This window comes from Trifolium pratense, linkage group LG2, assembly GCF_020283565.1.
Source record: "Trifolium pratense cultivar HEN17-A07 linkage group LG2, ARS_RC_1.1, whole genome shotgun sequence".
Lineage (NCBI taxonomy): Eukaryota > Viridiplantae > Streptophyta > Magnoliopsida > Fabales > Fabaceae > Trifolium > Trifolium pratense.
Genome location: NC_060060.1, coordinates 11,797,326 through 11,818,802, shown reverse-complemented (window position 1 = coordinate 11,818,802; position 21,477 = coordinate 11,797,326). Strand labels below are relative to the sequence as shown.

The following is a 21,477-nucleotide window of genomic DNA, read 5'->3' as shown; positions in this document are numbered from 1 at the left end:
AAAAAAAAAGATTTCTTTTTTTTTTTGACTAAAAGTTGTTATTATATATAAAAAAAATTTATTTTTTGACTAAATAATAACAACTTTTAGTCAAAAAAAAAAAAAGAAATCATTTTTTTTTTATATATAATAACAACTTTTAGTCAAAAAAAAAAAGAAATCTTTTAGTCAAAAAAAAAAAGAATTTTTTTTTTATATATAATAACAACTTTTAGTAAAAAAAAAAAAAAAAACTTTCTTTTAAGTAAGTTCATAAAAATATAACAACTTTTAAGTTTTTTTTTTCATTTTTTTAATTAAAAACCCACATTAATTAATGAGTTGGCAATTAAAAATAAATTAATTTCCACGTGTCATGCCACATCAAGATTCTTCCATGTCATATGCTCACTTGTTGAGCCAGGGGGGTAACGCAAGGAATCTTGACATTGCAGGGGTGTAATCTCAAAAAAATATTTTGCAGGGGGGTAACGCAAAACTCGCCTATTTTGCAGGGGGTATAACACTATTTACCCATTATAAAATGTATGCTAATATTGTGTACAATTGAGCAGGTGAGATTCGAAGTGAAATTACTATTTCATAAGCTTATAAACATATTATTGGAGTTTATTAAAATATGACATAAATCAATGATATTTTAGAGAATATATTAATGAACTAATAAATCAATGAGATTAAACTCTCTTTTGATACTATTTAACATGATATTATAGAAAATTTGACTACATAACGTCATCATATTCCAATTTTAGTTTATAATAATACAATTATATATGTAAAAAATTAATGTTGATTAATAAACTTAAATTACCGAAAAAATTAATAGATTTATAATTTAATGAAAGTACAAATTTTAATATATAATAATAATAGTAAAAATATTATTCATATTTATTTAAATAGGCCTAAAAGACTTTTTATTGGTCTGCAACCTGACTATTTTAACTAAATAAACTTATATAAAAAAAAACATTGATTTGCTCTATTTAAAAAAATAGCTTGACCTGAACTTATATAGACTAAATTGTATGTCTCTGTAGGGCGATCTGGCTTATTCTCATCCATTTGCGGTTGTGCATTGTCTATGCATAAAAGGGTAATACGTCAACTATAGTCTAGTACTATACTCCCTCTGTCCCAAAATGAGTGACACATTTGACTGTTTCACGTATGTTGATACACAACTTTGACGATTAATATTTTTAATTGTATAATAGTAAAAATTATAAAAATTTGATATTTTGAAAATATTCATCTCGACGAATCCAACATCTTATATGCTATTTTTTTTTTATTAGTAGAAAAATATGGTCAAAACAAATTATATGCATAGTGCATATAATCAAAATGGGTCACACATTTTGGAACGGAGGAAGTGTCTAGTCTGTCAACTATAACTTGTATTGAAACTAGTAGTACTGCATGTCAGGGGCGGCCTGCACACATGTGCGGGATGTGCGACGACATCGGACCTCAAAATTTTGAGGTCCTATATATAATATTACTTATATATTATTTATACCTATAAAATATCATATGTATATTAATAGATTAATTTTTAGGCCCTAAAATATAAGTTATATATTGTTAATGTTCATAAAATATCATGTGAGTATCAATAGATTAATTATCTATACTCGTAAATATAGTTCTAGTCAGGGCCGGCCCAGACCAAGTGCAGGATGTGCTATGGATCTGGGCCTCAAATTTTTTGGGGCCTGTTTGTCCAATTTTTTGGACCAAATTTACTAACTTAGATATTATATATTTGCTAATGTCATTTTAAAACATAAATTGGGATTGGCCAAGTGGTGTAGTAAACTGTGCATTTTGTGAACTTCAAGGTCACTCTATCAAATCCTGTACCGGCCCTGGTTCTAGTTCATTTTATATTTTTTGTCTCATTTGATTTAATGGAATTGGTTTAATATTGATAATTTATATGTTTACAAGAATAAGAATGGTTTTTTTTTATATTATATGCAATTTAAATCGACAATTTTTTTAAGGATCACTTTTATATTTTGCACAGAGCTTCCTAAAACTCGGAGACGCCCCTGCTGCATGCTACTACTAACAATTACTATTAATTAATTATGAGTTTTTCTATTATGTGCAAATTTATACATGTTAAAGTTTAAAATATAGTAAATTTTGTATTAAAATTTATGCATTTTATATTAAATGTACAATTTAAAAAAATATAGTTGTTGACCAAAAAAAATAGTAGTTATTATTTTTCAGTAAAATTATTAGTTTAAGTTATTTAACATGTGCAATGTTATACATGTTAGACAAATCTATTAATTATTTATACACATTACTCCTCGATAAAAGCCTTTTTTGAGTAGAGGCAAGCTAGCAATATTTGTAGTACTGAACCGATGCTAATTGCAGAATAAGTATCTCGATCGTTTTGATTAATACTACTTCAGTTTAAATATATAAAAAAAATTTGCAAATTCTTTTTTATTTATTTTACCATCAGTTTAATCTGGTTTGATGGTCGGTTCTGACATCAAGTGGTTCTAGTCCCCGACCGATCGCAGTTGCGGGGAATCGAACTGTGATCTTCTATACCAAGTTCAACATCAATCACCATTCACCACTGAACCAACTAACGATTTGTTCTTTTTGCAAGATTTTGTTGTCTAATTTAACACTCTTTTCAAATTTTGAGGTACATTAATTAAATCTTCACAAAAATATCCATAATTAATTGGATATAAATAAAATATAAGTATTATTTATCTCTTAATAATTGAAGGCTAGTTTTGAAAAAATAGAGTATGTTATTGATAAATTTAATGCAAAACTACTCTTCTTAATTCTTGTGTTTTTATGAAAGAAGATAGTATTAACAAGTCTTATGATTTTCTATTTGTTCTTTTGAATTGTTACTAACACTTCTTCTTCTTTATTCTGTGAGTTTTGAGATGAGTATGACAACTCTAGCGTGAGAAACAATGAATCAAAGAAATTTAATGTATTTGATTTAAAATTTGAACTAAATATAATAAGTTTTGTTGACTAATTTTTACTTATATATTTTTTGACATTGATAGAGTATATATGATGAAACAGATCACCAACTCATGAAGCGCAATTAATAGTAATAATAGTAACTACTAACTAACTAACTCCATCATATATTTTTGCCAAAAGAAGCCATGAATACTGGACCGAAGATGGGTGAGCCATGTGATAAAGTTGTCATGAAAATAACAACACGATAGCTGACTCAAAATTACAGGTATATATTATACTCCGTTCATTTCAAAATATAAGCAAAAATTTATCAAAGAAATTTGATGTATTTAATTAAAAATTTGTACTAAATACATTCATTTTTATTAACCAACTTTTATTTATATTTTGAGACAAAGCGAGTATGATGTTTTAAAAAACAAAATTACATCTGAATATGATGTCGATGACGCATCTATAAAAAAATGTGGGCGCGCCGCAAATATTAAAGAGTAAAATAAACTTTGAAAGTGACTCACAATCTGTTGTAAGAGCACTGCAGTCTAATTATGATGGTTGATGAATCATCGTCAGTCGTTATTTTTATAATTTTTTTAATTAAGTTTTTAATATAATTTTATTAGTTTAGTGTTTAATTTAGAGTCATTTTAAATAAATTGCAAATTTTGGTTTATTGAATTAATTAAGTGTTTTTCTCTATTAAAATAACTAGTCATTCCACCCGTGCGATGCACGGCTAAATTATGGATAATCATTTTTTTTTTGGTACATTATGCATAATCATATTTCACTATATAAATAACAATAATAATGATCTTGATTAATGTTTTTTATTAGAATAATTATCAAAATTTGAAATAGCAACATAAAAATCAAATAGTGAGATCTTAATGTTCATAAATATTTAGTAAAAAATAATGATCATCAATATATAAATCTATTGGTAAACAAAATATTATAAACCTAATAACGTACTCATCTAGGCACACAAAGAGGGGCCACTGACATTTATCTTATTTACGATGAAACGCTTTTTATGTTTTACTAAAAATAATTATATTCATTTATTAAAATTGATAGAATAAATTGATGTAATATAAATTCAAAGAAGAGTCCAATCAATTATTGGAGAACTCTGGATTTATATTTCAAAACATAAATAAAAAAATTGGCAAAAGTCAAATTTCATATTCATAACTTATAAGGTTAAAATATATACAAATACTCCAACCGTCCCAAATTATCAGGAAACAATTTTTATTGGTTATTGATTATGGAAAAGATAAGAGATAGAGAGTAAATTAAAAGCAGATTGGATTTAATTTAATGAGAATAAGTAAAAGGAAATCCTGAAAAATATAAATGTTTGTGTTTTTCTTTTATAATTTAGGACAATTTTTTTCCCCTTATATTTTAGGACGGAGGAGTACTACTCATAATTAACAACATCTTCTTAAACATATTAGTTGATTAATTAACTTGACATCCATGAGTACAGGGTAAGCACAAACACATTCACATAAAAAATGGTTTAAATTAAAAAGTATTCCGGGTATAAGCATTCCTATGTACAATATATAAGTTAACCCCAATGGTAGAAAATCCAACCATTATTAATAGAAGAAAAGGATAAATAAATTTTTCATCCATATAAAATTAACAAATTTTGATCGTTGTTCTTACAAAAAAAAGAAATAATTTGTTTTCATCTTTAAAATAATTTTCTAATGGATAAAATTTTGACATATTTTTTATATATTTTTGAACATAGTATGAAATTATATATGTTTAATTGATGAATATAAATTGGTCAAAAATATTAACATTAAGATGAACATAAATCGGTGATTAGAAACAAAAAATTAAAATGTACCAAAAAAAAAATAGACGAAAAAAAAAGAAAATTTTTAGAGGATGAAATCATATGATTTTGTTTTATAGAGAGAAAAACTAAAATTTACTAATTTTATATGGATGAAAAATATATTTAACTTTAAAAAAAAAAATTTAATTTTTTTTAAAAGAACAGGAAAATATCGATTTGTTTCATGGGATCTAAAAGGTGGCTATTAATTGTATTGGAAAGATTAATACTACAATGGGTGAATATTATTCGCCATTAAAAAAAATACTACAATGTATCAAAAATATAAAAAATACTAAAAAAAGGGAATAAATGTGTATGAGATATGAAGTAGAAGATATGAGAAGTAGTTTAGACGAAATTAATTGCATTATTGAAATTTGAAATTTTGTAAGGTGTTAATATTGGCAATTAATTAGTTATTAATTAATTAGAAAAATATGGGTTGAAGATTTAGGCGGATTATAATGGAAGTTTAGGAGGGAAAACATGTTTTGTGTTTTAATATATAAAGGATATTTGGTGTAGTTTCTATTTTCTTGATTCAATTTAATGGTTAAGTGTGGAACAAATGGTAAAAGAAGAGAAAGACTTTGACAAAGTTGGGCCAATTACAAGAAGAAAACATGGGCCATTTGCCTTGACCCAAAACCAAGAAGAAAGGGAATTAGGTTGTTAATTGAGATTTAACGGATTAAAGTTTATATTCCTCGATTGATCATAGATTATCTAAGACATTAAGAATCGATGATCAAAGGAGAGGATTATGTTACCAAGACATTGGGCATAACCACTTGAGATTTAATCTAATCATGAAACTAAATTAAGTAATTTGTAATCATACATGAAATTACCAAGAGAAATAGTAATTACATGAATCAAAATGATCAATCGCTTTTCTTTCATTCAATTTGAATCCCAAGTTATTTCTAAGTTTATTATAAAAATCCAAACTCAGTTAAACTCCCCCCTTTACATTTTAATTATTAATCCTAAATTAATTTAATTGTTTTGTCGAGATTGAAACAATCCCTATGGATACGAACTTTGATTTTATTCCTTGACGACTATTTAGTACACTTGTTAAATTTTATCAATGGTGTATCTATGTTTAGTGCTATTATTTCTAGCATAAAAAACATGTTGCTTTTAAATTTTAATTTTGAGTTAAAGTTTATTAGGCGTTAAGCTACCTATCAAGTAGGAAGGGTGGTCGGTTTATTAGTTAATTTTTCTTGGTGTCTTGCTTGTATTGAAAATTAGTTGATTAATAAAATGAGTTAAGTTTGATTGTGTAAAAAAAAATTTTAAATCATCCTATGAGCACATAAGGATCTAACGATCTCATCATGAAATTAAACTGTTGTGTACGAGAACCATGGACTGTCGCACAGAGAAATTGTTTCTTCCAAATCAGTGAAAGAAGAAAATCCAATTGCAGAACCGTCGACGCCGTATTTGGACAGCTTGGTTGCAAATTTGTCTGTAATTGCTGACGATATTGACAAATCAACTACTGATAATGTGCAGAGGAATGAAGAAATCCCACGAGCAGATGAGTTTATGGTTCAAAGTGAACCGAAATCCATGGTGAATACAAGCGGTGATTGCGTCGGGAAAATCATAGAATCGTCGATGAACAAAGCTCTTCCAGTTACGACAATATCTGATGCAGAGCACGGCGATGCCATCAACAACGATGCTGTGAGAAATCAAGGTTTGTCTCTACACTATGAAATTCCACTTGCGTTGCATTTTATGAGTGTAGGGAATAACCAAGCTAGTAGTCTGGAACCTAAGTTTCGATTGCACCGTGATAATCTTTTGGTGGAGATCACAGTGGTGCCATTGACTGGCTCGATACAAGCATGCCTCTCTTGTGTTCGACGAAATGTCTCAATGCAGTCAAGGCCTCTCAAACCACTGAATATGAACCATTGCACAGTGGCAACACAGTTACCGCCACCGAAACCACCAGATTGTGCATTATTGAACCCTCTACATATCACTTGAACCACCTAATGGTGTAGCCGTTGAGAACCACTTAATGTTTCCACCGCCGCCAAAACCACCAGGTCACAGTTTTCAATTGCAAGTGACGCGGGAAACCGCTGTTCTTCCACCACCTCTTGAGCCTCCCGACGTAGAACACATTGTGGTGGTTTTGCAGGGATTTGCTACACTTATGTTTCCTAGTTTGACTGGCTTTAGGAGCTTGTATCGAAATGGATATCGTGCGACTGACTCGATACTTGGGAGCTTGAATCACACGGTGACAAGCCCTCTACCTCCTCCTGAACCGCCAGATATGAGTTACGACACTGCCGTCGTCATGCTCACCATAGCCAAGCATAATCTCCTGTGCAGACCTCATGCTAATAGTCACTTTTGGGGCTTTAACAGACGTGGTAGTCTCCAACACCATGTCACATGGGCATGGTCGCAGCGAATCGGTATTATTGCACTTGTTGGAGTTGTCATCATACATCAGATGATTGCAAAGGTACTGCTATTAGGCACATATATTATTAATTTTGAGGAAAATTCTGCTTGGACTGATTATATGTTAGTGATTTTGCATGACATTGAGAAGAATAATATTAAACATAGTTCATTGTTTACTGGCTTATATTTAATGGAGTGTATTAAGTCACTACTGGAAAAACATGAGATAATTGGATTGTCTTTAGGTTTGGTCCTGACTATTTGCTATGAGTTTAATTGTGTCATTGGAAGCAAATTTTTTGTTCTTGATGCAACACATGGAAGTGTTATTCATGCCGATAGACTATTTGAGAGATACTCAAATAGAGATATTGTGATATCGTCTAATTTTGCTTCCTACTTCTTCATGGTTATTGTGGGTCTTAAGATTGGAAACTCTACATTCTTTGTATTCTGCTTGTCTGATATTCACTTTAGCAATTACCATGTATGCCATGATGTGGAGCTTGTGAGCACTGTGGCGATTTCACATGCAAAGGGTTGTCTTCAAATCCCCAATGAGTCACTAGATACAAAGATGAGACATCAAGAAACTCAATTATATGTGGCAATGATGAGCCAAGACCAATTATTCTTACTGGAAATTGTTCCCTCACATTATGCTGTTGTTTGAGGTTGAGGCCATACACTAATGATACCATGGATTTGCAATGCTATCAAGTTTCTATAAATGGTTTAGAGGAAGAAAACTGAAAATTAATCACTATTGTAGCGGATTATAGTGAAGCCTTAATTTTGCAATCCATAAGGGTACAATGTTTTGTTCACAATTACCTCAATCCAAACCTTTTGGACAAGGATGCTGGTTTTGATATATTCATTGGTTCTCTTGAAGGTCACTGTTTTACTGCTTTAGTTCCGTGGCAGTGGTTGATTCCAAGTGCCATCTCCCATGAGTATTGGGAATATTGGAAGAACTTTTACAACCTTGAGGACAAGGTTTGTCTTCATAGGGTGGATAGTGATATCATTCAGGTTGTGTGGGTACCATGTATGTTAGCATGGATGTGTCTTAATGAAGAAACTATATGTGACACCAAGGCCGTTGAAATTATGGAGAAAATTAATCACGAGAAGATTGTGAGATTATGGTCTTGTTACATATTGCTAGATGGAAACTTGGAAGCAAAACTAGCAACTTTGTACTTACCAAAATTGTTAACCTTGTAACCACATTGGGTGAATTCATGCATATAATTGTGGAACCTTATGACTACACCAAACCAGTGAGAATGCAAAATGGGCATCAATGGGATCCTGGTGGAGATTTGAGGAACTATACAGCAGTTATGTGGTCACAATTCAAGCAATGGGATTCGGGTAAAATTTGTGTTGTGAGTAATTTTTACAACCTTGAGGACAATGTTGGAATGTATTGTAATGAAGCCTAAAGAGAAAGATATTATAGAAGCTAGTGACGTGGCAACAAAAGCGAATGACCCACTGAATATGCATGGAAACCATTGTGTTAGTATTAGTAACAATGAGAAAATGGTGGCACCGCGTAGAAGCGTGAGGTCACGCAAAACCAACTCTATGATGAGAGATTATGTGAAGAAATGAGCTGGCTATATATATTGTATTGAGGAGTGCTAGCAACACACTCTTTAACAAACACACTCTCTTCTATTGGTTAAATTTTATATGGATCCCATAAAAGTTATATGGGTCCACATTTTTTTATGGGACCCATGTGAATTTTAACCAATAAAAGAGAGTGTGTTGGAGTGTGTTTGTTAAAGAGTGTGTTGCTAGCATTATTCATATTGTAATAGGGATCAATTGCTAGTCATGTGAATTGTGAAGTTTGTTACTCTCTCCCTCTAAACTCTATTTTCACATCTTGTATCCTTCCACTCACTATAGAGTTGATTTGTTTTCAGAAATTCAATACAATTTCCCTTATCTTTATCTTTCAATTTTACACTTGTTACATTCAAAGTGATAAACTTTATTGTTTAATTATGAACTGTGTTTAATCTTCTTTATCATTTCAAAATTAAGTACAATTATGCCACTTTAAGTTTCACATGTTATCTATCTTTAATAGCTTTCATAGTTACATAATACAGTATATTTATTTTTGATAAATAGATGAAATCATAAAATTATCATAAACTCATAAATACAAGTGAAGGAGTTAGGGATCGAATTCCAATCATGATATTCTGCCCGGCTATTTCGGCAATTTTTTTGCCAGTTAAGCTAGTACTCATGTTATTTTAATTTTGAACCTTATATATTTTGAACCTTATAATGTTGCTAGAATTTGAAGGCTTGGTTAGGTAATATATGCTACTTTAAATTAAAACCTTCTGACTGTTTCTACAATTACAGGTTCCAACTATATTTCTACATGTTGCCTGGATCCAATATATAAATGTAATATTTAATTGGATCAATTGTGCATGCAACAAACAATTTATATTGTTAATCTTTATATATCTACACACTCAATCGACCATCATTATATAATACACACAAATGTAGGGGTGGCAAAGCGGAAAGGTCCCGTTTAGGCTCGGCCCGCCAGCCTAAAAGTTGGACTAGACGAGCCGAGTCAATTTAGGTGGTCAAGTCTAAAATCATAATATGTTGCCGGACAAGTTAGTTGGCGGGCTGATCCGTAAAACAAAAAAAAAATTGTTTTTTATTTTATTTTGACCTTTGTGTTGTGCTGTTACAAAAAAGCATGCTAATATTATTTTTTTTAAATAGAAACAAACAAATTTGTGAAGAAAAAAAAAACTAGCTTATAAGACAAAATCGTCAAGGAAGTATACTATAAATCCATTAATTATATACTTATAAACACATATATAGTTACTCTAATCATCAAGGAAGTTTTTGATTATGTGTTTAAGGTAATGAATCGAGAAAAAATGTGAATCACACCGTATGTGATGTTGATTCAAGTAATAGAATAAAAAAAATAAGTTACACTAGAAATTCGGAGAAGAAGAAGAATGAGTATGAAGAGACAAAAATGAGCAAGAACGAGAGAGAAAAAAGTAGCAATCCGTTTTGCCACCCTACACAAATGTAACACACGTGATGCAACGTGCAGAACGCACGACCCGAATGACAAAACAATACATCGATTAATTTATTTGTGACGAATACTCTATATTTTTGCATAAATGTTTATGTGGTAGATATTGTGTATGGATATTTATTATTTTTTTTGTTGACGAATGCTTTGTATGGATATTTATTTGACGAATGTTTTATGTGATAAATATTTTGTGAATTGTGTCATATTTTTGTGTGTGTGTCTATGATAGATATTTTGTGAGTTGTGTCAAAATAGAGTAGCTTTAAGCAACTAGATTTGATCTAGCGGTAGGAGTTTGAATAATATGCAGGAGGTCCTAGTTCGATTCTCTGTCTTTCCATTGTAAAAAAAAAAATAGCTTTAGTTAACATTTCAAAAAATAAATAAATTGTAATGTTGAAATATGGGTTGGCCTAGCCCATCAGACAACATGACCCATTAATGTTTGGCCTCGGGCTAAGCATTTTTTCAAGGCAAAAAAAAGAAATTTTTTTTTCTACCCCTACATTTATCCCTCCACCCCTACAAATAATCTGATATTCCAATTTTACCCTCTATTTAATTTTTCCGGAAACCCTATTCATCCCCTCCACTCTACCAATGTGTTCCGGTACTAATTTTGTTTTTTTCATTTGATAATTTGAACAACTTTTAACAAAAAACCAGAACACTGGAAAACTATTCTGGTATATTAAATTTTCCCAAAATTCAACCCGGAACAGTTGATAATTTCTTCAATCTTCACCGAGCAGAACATCAAGAATTGAATGAAGAACTTCTTAGCTTTTTCATGAACAGCATATAGACAATTAGTAGTTCCACACCAGAGAAAACGCGATGTTTTGATGTGGTTCTCAAAAAATCAGATTCAACATCAATTTTCATTTGCTCCTATAATGATTAGTTTATCGGTTTCTAAATTTTTTTGGAAGACAAAGCTATCATCAAAATCAATTTGACCAATTTAGTTCAAGTGCCTACTATGGAGCTCGACCTTCGCTCGTTCCTTCCCGACGACACCGAAGCCGCCGATCTCCACTCATCACTGAACCGGCAACGAAATTCTCAACGACTGTGATACTTCCTCATCTTCATCATCACCTTCTCCTCCTTTTTCTCTGCATCACAACAATAACCACAATAAACCCATTGAGTTTCCCTCAACCCGTACCCGTTTCAATTTCTCGGGTAAAACCCGATAAACCTCCACGCCCATTCTCATCTTTATTCGGTCGTGTTACACCAAATGCTAAACACGTGTTGCTCTTGCTGCTGCCGCTGCTTCTAGATCTGTTCCGACTCCACATGCGGCGGTGATAATTTCCAGGAGGAGAAGTTATAATTTGGTCAGATATCAATTGAATTGTTCTGATGTGGAGTCTAATTTCTAAAGGTAGTGAATTGGGTGACAAAATTGATGATTATGTTGAAAGAAAAATTGATAAGAGTGTGAGTGTTGATGATGTTGAAATTGGTGTGAAATTGAAGTGAATAGTGATGATGTTCTTATTAGTATACCGGAAAACTTTTTAAAACTTATATAAAGAAAATTGATAAAAATGATAGTTTTTATTTATATACAAGGACAAAATAGGCAGTTCACACAAAATGTAGGGGTGGAGGTATAATTGTTGGGGTAGAGAAAAAAATTCTCCAAAAAAAATTTGAAAAACGCATTTCGAATTTATACTTGTTGGCCCATCAAGTCGATTTAGTTTGGATTTGGGTCAGGCCATTTGACAAAATAGAGAAATAAGTCTTTGGCCTAGTGGTGAAAGATTTGGGTAGTATGCATGAGGTCTTAGTTTCAACCTAGATTGACAACATTGTAAAAAATTATTTAACGCACGCCTTTAATTTTTGTAAGGATTAAAAAAAATTAAAAAATTATTTGTATTTTTAGTTTTTTAAAATAACCAAAAAAAACAAAGAAAAAACTAAAGAGGTCAAAGATTAAAGACAATAGGGTAATGAATTCTTTTTATATATAATAATAGGAGTGATGAATTTCAAATAAAAATAAAGTACTATAATGATTTTTGCAAGAACATAAATTAAAGGGTCGGTTTGTTTTGGCTTTTTTTTTTAAATGGATTTTATAGTGTTACATAATTTTATTGTAAAAAAAATTGCAAAAAAACTTTTTGTAAAAGCTTTAAATGAAAATTTGATTTGAATAGTTATTCTTAAAATGTTACTTTAGGTATTTCATCATTTTATTAAAACTTTTTTTGATATCAAAATTTCAAAAAAAAAATCACTTAATTTTGAAGCTATTTCAAATAGATTTTCATAAAAATCATTTTTGAAATACAACTTTTTAAAAAATTTAAGATTTTGACTATGTTTCGATATTCAATAATGTATGTTTATGTTATATGATGCCAAAATTAGTGTTTCAATTTAGAAAAAACTAATATAAAAAAACTTGTAATATTTTAAAAAACGCTTTTACAAAATCTATTTTCAAAAATACAAAAAAAAAAAATCATTTTTTTTAAAGGTGAAACAAACAGACCCAAAATATGATCTCACATTTATCATTGTTTGTGTTGTATTATTGTATATCATGAGAGGAGGGAGGGGACACAGCCAATGATTGTCCTCTTCAACTCATCTAAATTTTTCTTTATTGAAAAAAAAAAAAAACATTAGAAGAAACTCAGTTCTCTTATAGATAGATATTGATGAAAAAGCTCGTGTGTTAATTAGCCTCTCTTGGTTTCAATCAAAATGTTGTTAAAATTTTCTTAAATATTTATAATTGATTTGTTTAACATTACCTCCATCTTTGATTAAATCCACAATCTATACATGTAGGAAGTGTTAGAAAGAGTTTACTTAAAAATATACTTTGATACAACATTTATATTAGTGTTTGGATACACTTGCACAATAGCAACTTACTTATAATTAAGCACTTAATTCTACTCTTAAAATAACTTATATAATCAGTACTTGCCAAACACACCCTTGACAAATTTAGAGATGTGAATTGAATTATTTTCTTTCATCAAGCATAACGGAAGAAATGAACTTCTTAAGACACCTGTTATAAGTCCAGGGTCGCTCTAGTTGAGCCAAGTGACCAGCCTTCTTTATCTCATGAAATGTTGCTTTATTTCCTAGCTTCCTATCATATGTATCAAACACATAAACAACTAATCTATTGCATATAAACTTTAAGAATGATTTGAAATAAAGGTAAACGCTCTGAGACACATCTTATTTGGATATGTATGGGTACATTGTTGATGATAATTCTGATAAGTCCATGATAAAAAATTAATAAATACTATTTGTGAACCTATCAAAATTGTCCACCTCAGTGGATGTCCTGGTACATATCCGAAAAAGATATCTACCTAAGAATTCACCTTGAAGTAATTATAATTATGTGATCAAGATTTCTTACTCTTTCATATCTTGTGCAATCTCTGGCTTTAAAAGATGATCTTTCTCACCCCATAGAAGGTGTAGTTGCTGCAATGGGAAGTATTTAAGAAAAATTTGCATATAAACTAGTAGTACATGTAAAAAAAACGTGTTATAGTATCCAAATCATGAAGATAAATTAATTACCTGTGGAAATTTTGGGATATTGTCTTTGTAGCTAAGGACTAGTTCATCTAATAGCTCATTTCGCTCCTTCCTATTAGAGAACATCACCTGCAATTGATGATATGATGCTCACAAAAGTAACATCATTAACTATTAGAGTTGAGAAACTCAGGAAAAAAATAGAGAAATTTTTTCTATATTTCATGAAATATGAATTGTTGGTCATGCTCAAGTATGTCTAGTTTTATTGAAGAGTATATTTTGAAAGTTTTTTTTAAAAAAAAAAAATAGTTTAGAAATATTAAAAGTTTTTTTTTTTTACAATAGAAATATTAAAAATTAGAAATATTAGAATTCGAATTTAATTTTGTTCTGATTCAATTCTTATCAAGTTAAGTTAGGCTAAACCAAGTTCGACTTAGCTCAACTCATTTTTAACCTTAATTGTTAATTAACAACGAGTTTGTATTCAGAAGAATACAAACCTTAAGAAAGTCACCAAGCAAACGGTTGGGTAACGGAAATTTTTTGTTAAAACCAACATGAAGAAGTGATCTCACTCCTTCAACAGAAGATGGCATTAACATTTCCGAAATAGAAGGAAATCCAATATCTTCCAATGTCTTATTAATCAAAGACTCATCTAGAGCCAAAACTGCTCCAGTTATAACCACTGCTTGAACCAGCTCATGATAAAGCTCAGCCATTTTATACGCCACCATTCCACCGTAACTAAATCCAACCACAACACATTTCTCCACCCCGAGTTTCCTTAACCCCACTGCCAAACACTCGGCTTGAAAAGCCAACGACCGATCCGGCTTATCGGTCATTGAGCCACCAAAGAAAATTAAGTCTGGAATATACACGGTGTAACTTTTGGCTAAAGAGTTGATTTGGTAATGCCAGGTGGTAAGTCCGTCGCCACAAAAGCCGTGGAGGAGAACCACCACTGGCTTGGGGGGTTTTGAATTGGGCTTGGGTTTGGGCTTGGGCTTTGAAATGGTATTTGATGGAACCCAAAACCTCATAACTGTACCTTGTTGTATCTCTACCGTGTAGGGCTTCAACCCCGCTATCTTCGCTACCCAAGTAAGCACTGTCCAAATTATCATCGCTGTGTTCACCATGTTTGCAAGGTTTCTAAGTTTTTTTGCAAGGTTTTAAGGTATGAACAATGTGCATGCTATTTGCTTTTAGTAGTGTTAGATATTGATTCTAACAAGTAGTAATATATACACTAGTATGAAATTGCAAGTGTACCTTAGTTACTACCCAACCAGTTTGAGCAAAAGGAAACCATAAATGCAGACGTGCGGGACCATATGGATGAGGCATTGGCTAGTAGCATTGCCTAGTTGTTCATTATGAAAGGAAAATGATTTATGTACAACCACGGAGTTTGATTTTAAAAATAATTTTTTGTCAGACTTACTTATCTTGCGAATCACCACTATAACCAACACGGATCACCACTCTCACTCGATCTCACCACTAGCAAAAGCTTAAATACCTACAGAAATTAGTATCTAATCACTGTCAACCACTATTCCGACCACTTCCAAAAAACACTACAACCATTGTTGACTACCACTTTGACCATTGTCGATCGCAATTCCACCCACCCCTTCTGATAACAAATCCGACCACCACCGACTACAACCATGACCACCACTTCAATCACTGGAAATCACCACTCTAATCGCCATTAATTACTACCACTTGAAAATTTTATAAATTAAAACATAAACTAGTTTTGTTTTAAAACTTTCAAAACAGAAATAAAAAAACATCCCAATTTAAAAAGTATTTCTTATTAAATATTGTGTATTGATGAATTTAATTTTATTTATTTAATATAGTAAATGCAATTGCTATATCATGAGTGAAATTAGGCAAGAAGTTTTAACCATAAATTTAACATAGCAGTTTCCTTCATAATTAGTGAGGGAAACATAAACCTCACAAATGCAATATTAGTGACGGAAATGTATTCAGTCACAAATTTGTGATAGAATGAATCCCTCACAATTAGAGAGGCTGCAAAGATTCCCTCATTAATCAGTGACGGAAATAAAATTGGTCTAAGATTCCCTCATTAATCAGTGACAAAAAAATTGGTCCATGATTCCCTCATTAATCAGTGACGGAAATAAAATTGATCATGTTTGTAATTTAGTGACGGAATTTAACTTTAGTAGCGGATATATTCCGTATCAGTTTGTGACGGAATTGAAATTCCCTCACTAATAGTTTGCGACGTTGAAATTGTTTACGGATTTCGGGCCGCAACAAATTCCGTCATTAAATTGCTTTGTGACAAAAATTGAGTGTTTAGTGACGGAATAGTGCCCTCACTAATTAGAATTTTTCTAGTAGTGCAAACAGGAGTATCCAAGATAAATTATAATCAAAATTCTTCCAAGTGGAAGAATCCATGTCATAAATCATAATAACGTGGTGCGCCCAACCATACCAATTCATATCCTTGAGCCGTTGTTTAACTTTCACCTAATCTAATAGACTATAGGCATGTTTAATCAATAACTGAGATATAAAATAAAATAAAACTGTGTATTTTATTTAACGCTAGCAAATTTAATCTGGGTGGGAACTTGGCTACCCATTCTATAAGATTGGGTCAGGTAGCCCATCCTAAGTGTCTTAAGTATATTGGTCTACAAAAATGTGATTTATAATATTATTAAACTATAATTAATTTTCAATTGTTACCACATAACTTTTAACAATTGCAAATACACTCATCTTCTCATTCGAATTCATATTTTGTATCCTTCTCTTCCATTTTTTTTTTGGCATATTATTCATCATTCTCTTCCATCTTCTTCCTCTTGATATGCAACTTAAGTATTCTCAAAAATCTCTTTTTATTTCTTCTTCTCTAAATGCATCTTTTTCTTCTTACCAAAATTCTTCTCTTACATAATGTGTAATATGATTTAGGTATCAAATTTGGGTATTTTCTTCAACAAATTTGAGTAGTTCTTTAGCAAATATGAGTTATTTGTTCTTCATATTTTGTAAGATTTTGATTTTAGTATTTGATTTAACACATTTTTAATTGAAATTAAAATCAGAAATATATTATAAATGATTTGTATGATGTTTATGGGTTATTAATTGTGATTTTTTTATGATAAAATTGGCCTGCAACTACTGGATCTAAATCTGTGGCGGCGGCTAGAGGTTGAAGATGAACGGCCATTTTTTCCTGTTGTTGCTTCTAACGTGTATATATATATTAGGAAACTAACTAAAGCCATAATATTAATAATGATGCCTGGTGCAGTGGTTACACAGTTCCTTACCTAACTAATAGGTTGTGGGTTCAAGTCTTCTTGAAGCCAATTTTATTATATGGTAACATTATTTTATTTTTGAAATTATTGGCTTTGAGTTCAAACCTTTGCTTAAACTTTTTCTTTTGTTCAATTTTATTAATTTTTTTCTAAAAAAAACTAATTAGATTTGCTCATTTTTTTTTTACCAAAAAAACTAATTTGGACTGGCCATAAATCTTAGTTCAATTGGAAGTAATGTCGAGATCTCTAGCGTCGAATGCTATGATCGGGGTTTGAATTTCGGACCCCTCCACTTTATGTGTGTGTGAGTTTTCGATGGTTTACCATTTCGTCTATCTACAAAAAAAAATTAACTAATTTGGACTAACAATTAATTATATATTTGAATTTTAAATTACCGAGATTGAAATGTCCGATTGTCAAAATTCAAATGTTTAATCGATTGCTTGTCCGTTTAGGTAATATATTAAACGGTCTAGATCGTCTCATGAATTTTTTTGAATTTCTTTATCATATTAAAGTTAGTTTAGTCTATACATAAAAATTAGAACAAAACATCAATCGTTAGTTGGTTTACTGTGATTGGCGCTGAATTTGGTAGGGAGGACCCCTGTTCGATCCCCCGCAACTGCAATTGGAAAGGGACTAGAACCACTTGATGCCAGAACTGATCATCGAACCAGATTAAATTAAATTGGTGGTGAAAACCAAAAAAATAAAAAATAAAAAATAAAAATTAGAACAAAACAAAAACAACAAAAATATTTTAAAAAGTTTAGTCAATAAAAAATATCTAAAAATATGAATCTATGCATAAAAAAATGTAGGGAAAAAAAACAAACATTAAAAATATTATAGAAAGTTTATTAAAACAAATTATAAAAAAATATAGAAACAATAACAAGATTATATATGAATCTATGCTTAAAAAGTAAAAAACAAAACAAAAATAAAATAATATTATAGAAAGTTTAGTCAATAAAACTAAAATTATTGAAAGAAAAAATTATAAAAACAATAACATGAAAACGTCTTAAATTTTGGTTTCAATTTGCAGGTTTCGATATTATCTACATCCCCATGATTGATCAGACTACTTGTCTTATCTCGCAATTATCAAAATTTAATTTAATTAAGATTGAAGATCCATTTTGATCAATCGCAAATTTTGGACGGGTAAATTTAGTCTCTGACATTTTCATACTATAGAAAGTTTAGTAAATAAAAGGCTTAACTACACATTTGGTCCCTTACGTTTATTTTAGGTTTTAATTTGGTCCCTTACGTTTAAAAAGTATCAATTTGGTCCCTTACGTTTATTTTAGGTTTCAAGTTGGTCCTTTCCGTCAATTTTGTCACTAACACCGTTTGAACAATACACATGTGTTGGACATAAATTTGGTATTTATCAATTAAATATAATTGGTGGGTCCAATATTTATTTTGGAGGTTATATTATCAAAATAACAACGTGTCAGCATGTCAGAGTGCCACGTGTCAGTCCACGTATGCAATTGACTGCCACATGTGACAAAATTGACGGAAAGGACTAACTTGAAACCTAAAATAAACGTAAGGGACCAAATTGATACTTTTTAAACGTAAGGGACCAAATTGAAACCTAAAATAAACGTAAAGGACCAAATGTATAGTTAAGCCTAAATAAAAAAATAATTATAGAAAAAAAAGATTAATATGCAAAAAAAAATGTTATCTTTGTTTTAATCTATTACTAATATTTTTTTTTTGAAGAAGCTAAATTAGACCACCCAAATTGGCACCAGAGAGAATCGAACCTCAGACCTCAAGAGGAGCACACTCCCAGATCCCAAGTCAATACCAATGCACCAACCCAAGTGAGTTCTATTACTAATATATTAAAATCGATTACCACCAAAATTCCAAATTTATCCTTATTACTTTTAACCACATTGCAAGTTTTATATCCTTCATTGTAATTTCACAAAAAAAAATATACAAAGATGATATGCTTAAAAATAGAAACAAAACAAAATATAGATAAAAACAAAACATAACAATCTATACATAAAAATAGAAAGAAAAAAAAAACCAATAAAAAAAATTATAGAAAGTTTATATCGTTCATTGTAATTTCACTAGAAAAAAAAAAATATATATATATATATATATATATATATATATATATATATATATATATATATATATATATATATATATATATATATAGAAAGAACATAAGATAAATACAATTAAATTTTTATATTAAATAAAATTAAATGTTTTATATTAAATAAATTAATTTTCTCCCATAATATAATAAAAAACTTAAATTTTTAATAAAAGTCAATGACAAGTGATCTTATAAAAAAAAGGTCAATGACCAGTGTGAATGCAAGGGTCTTTAAACTAGTTTTTCATAATAAAAAATATACTATTAACTATTACTCCCTCCGTTCCTTTTTCTTTGTCGTTTTAGAAAAAAAATTCTTTCAAATTGTTTGTCGTTTTGATAATTTAAGGTTATATTTTGTCTATTATACCCTCATATAAATTCCAAATATTTAGGAGTAGTTGTTGAAACCGTAAAAGATTTATGAAAAACTAGTTTAAAACTAAATTTATAATAATATATATTTGAAAAACTAAAGTTTTTTTTGGTACATAACATATTAATTTTTTTTGGTACATAATATATTAAATTTATTGGGAAGATAAAGTGTGTGAAAAAAAAAAAAATTTTGATGAATTAAAATAAGGGTATAATAGGAAGATAAGGTGCAAAAATACATTTTCTTAATTTATTATTTTTTTTCTAAAACGATAAAGAAAAAGGAACGGAAGAAGTAGTAAAAAAGAGAATAAAATAGCCAATAAAAAAATTATAGAAAAAATAAGATGAATATGCATAAAATTAGGAATATAGAAATAGAAACATAAACAATATTTATATCAAAAAAGAAATATAAACAATATTTTTCATAAAGAAAAAATATACTATTAACTATTATAATAATAATAATATAATAATACAAATTTATAATTAATTGTTAGTCCAAGTTAGTTAGTTTTTTTTTTTTATAGATAAACGAAACGGTAAACCATCGGAAACTGCCACACATAAAGTGGAGGGGACCGAAGTTCAAACCCTCATCATAGCGTCCGACATTAGAGATCAAATGAGACGATCTAGACCGTTTAATATATTACCTAAACGGACAAGCAATCGATTAAACATTTGAATTTCTAAAATCGGACATTTCAATCTCGGTAATTTAAAGTTCAAATATATAATTAATTGTTGGTCCAAATTAGTTAGTTTTTTTTTGTGTAGATAGACGAAATGGTAAACCATCGGAAACTCACTCACATAAAGTGGAGGGGACCAAAATTCAAACTCCGATCATAGCGTTCGACACTAGAGATCAAATGAGACGATCTAGACCGTTTAATATATTACCTAAACAACCCACTTGGGTTGGTGCATTGGTATTGGCTTGGGACCTGGGAGTGTGCTCCTCTTGAGGTCTGAGGTTCGATTCTCTTTGGCGCCAATTTGGGTGGGCTAATTTAGCTTCTTCAAAAAAAATATATTACCTAAACGGACAAGCAATCGATTAAACATTTGAATTTCTAAAATCGGACATTTCAATCTCGGTAATTTAAAATTCAAATATATAATTAATTGTTGGTCTAACTTAGTTAGTTTTTTTGTGTAGATAGACGAAATGGTAAACCATCAGAAACTCACTCACATAAAGTGGAGGGGACCGAAATTCAAACTCCGATCATAGCGTTCTACACTAGAGATCAAATGAGACGATCTAGACCGTTTAATATATTACCTAAACGGACAAGCAATCAATTAAACATTTGAGTTTTGACAATCGGACATTTTCAATCTCGGTAATTTAAAATTCAAATATATAATTAATTGTTGGTCCAAATTAGTTAATTTTTTTTTGTAGATAGACGAAATGGTAAACCATCGGAAACTCACACACACATAAAGTGGAGGGGTCCGAAATTCAAACTCCGATCATAGCATCCGGCACTAGAGATCTCGACATTACTTCCAATTGAACTAAGATTTATGGCTAGTCCAAATTAGTTTTTTTGGTAAAAAAAAAAAAGAAGAGCAAATCTAATTAGTGTTTTTTTTAAAAAAATTAATAAAATTGAACAAAAGAAAAAGTTTA

At 30.2% G+C, this 21,477-nt stretch overlaps 1 protein-coding gene across 1 annotated transcript; it reads right to left on the bottom strand.

The window, feature by feature from the left end:
• Positions 1–13,239: 13,239 nt before the first annotated feature.
• LOC123910323 (epoxide hydrolase 4-like) lies at positions 13,240–15,199 on the bottom strand. Its single transcript, XM_045961419.1, has 4 exons — positions 14,462–15,199; positions 13,998–14,084; positions 13,831–13,898; positions 13,240–13,548 (listed from the first exon to the last, which is right to left on the bottom strand). The coding sequence occupies exons 1-4, from the start codon at positions 15,104–15,106 to the stop codon at positions 13,416–13,418; spliced, it is 933 nt and encodes a 310-aa protein (XP_045817375.1). The 5' UTR covers positions 15,107–15,199; the 3' UTR covers positions 13,240–13,415.
• Positions 15,200–21,477: the final 6,278 nt, after the last annotated feature.

What these genes read in the sequence shown, in the direction of transcription:
- LOC123910323 (XM_045961419.1), bottom strand. Translation starts at nt 15,106, where the DNA reads ATGGTGAACACAGCGATGATAATTTGGACAGTGCTTACTTGGGTAGCG. An exon ending in TGCTTGGTGACTTTCTTAAG is followed by an intron (nt 14,085 to 14,461) that starts GTTTGTATTCTT and finishes CATCAATTGCAG; the next exon opens with GTGATGTTCTCTAATAGGAA. An exon ending in ATTGCACAAGATATGAAAGA is followed by an intron (nt 13,549 to 13,830) that starts GTAAGAAATCTT and finishes TACATATGATAG; the next exon opens with GAAGCTAGGAAATAAAGCAA.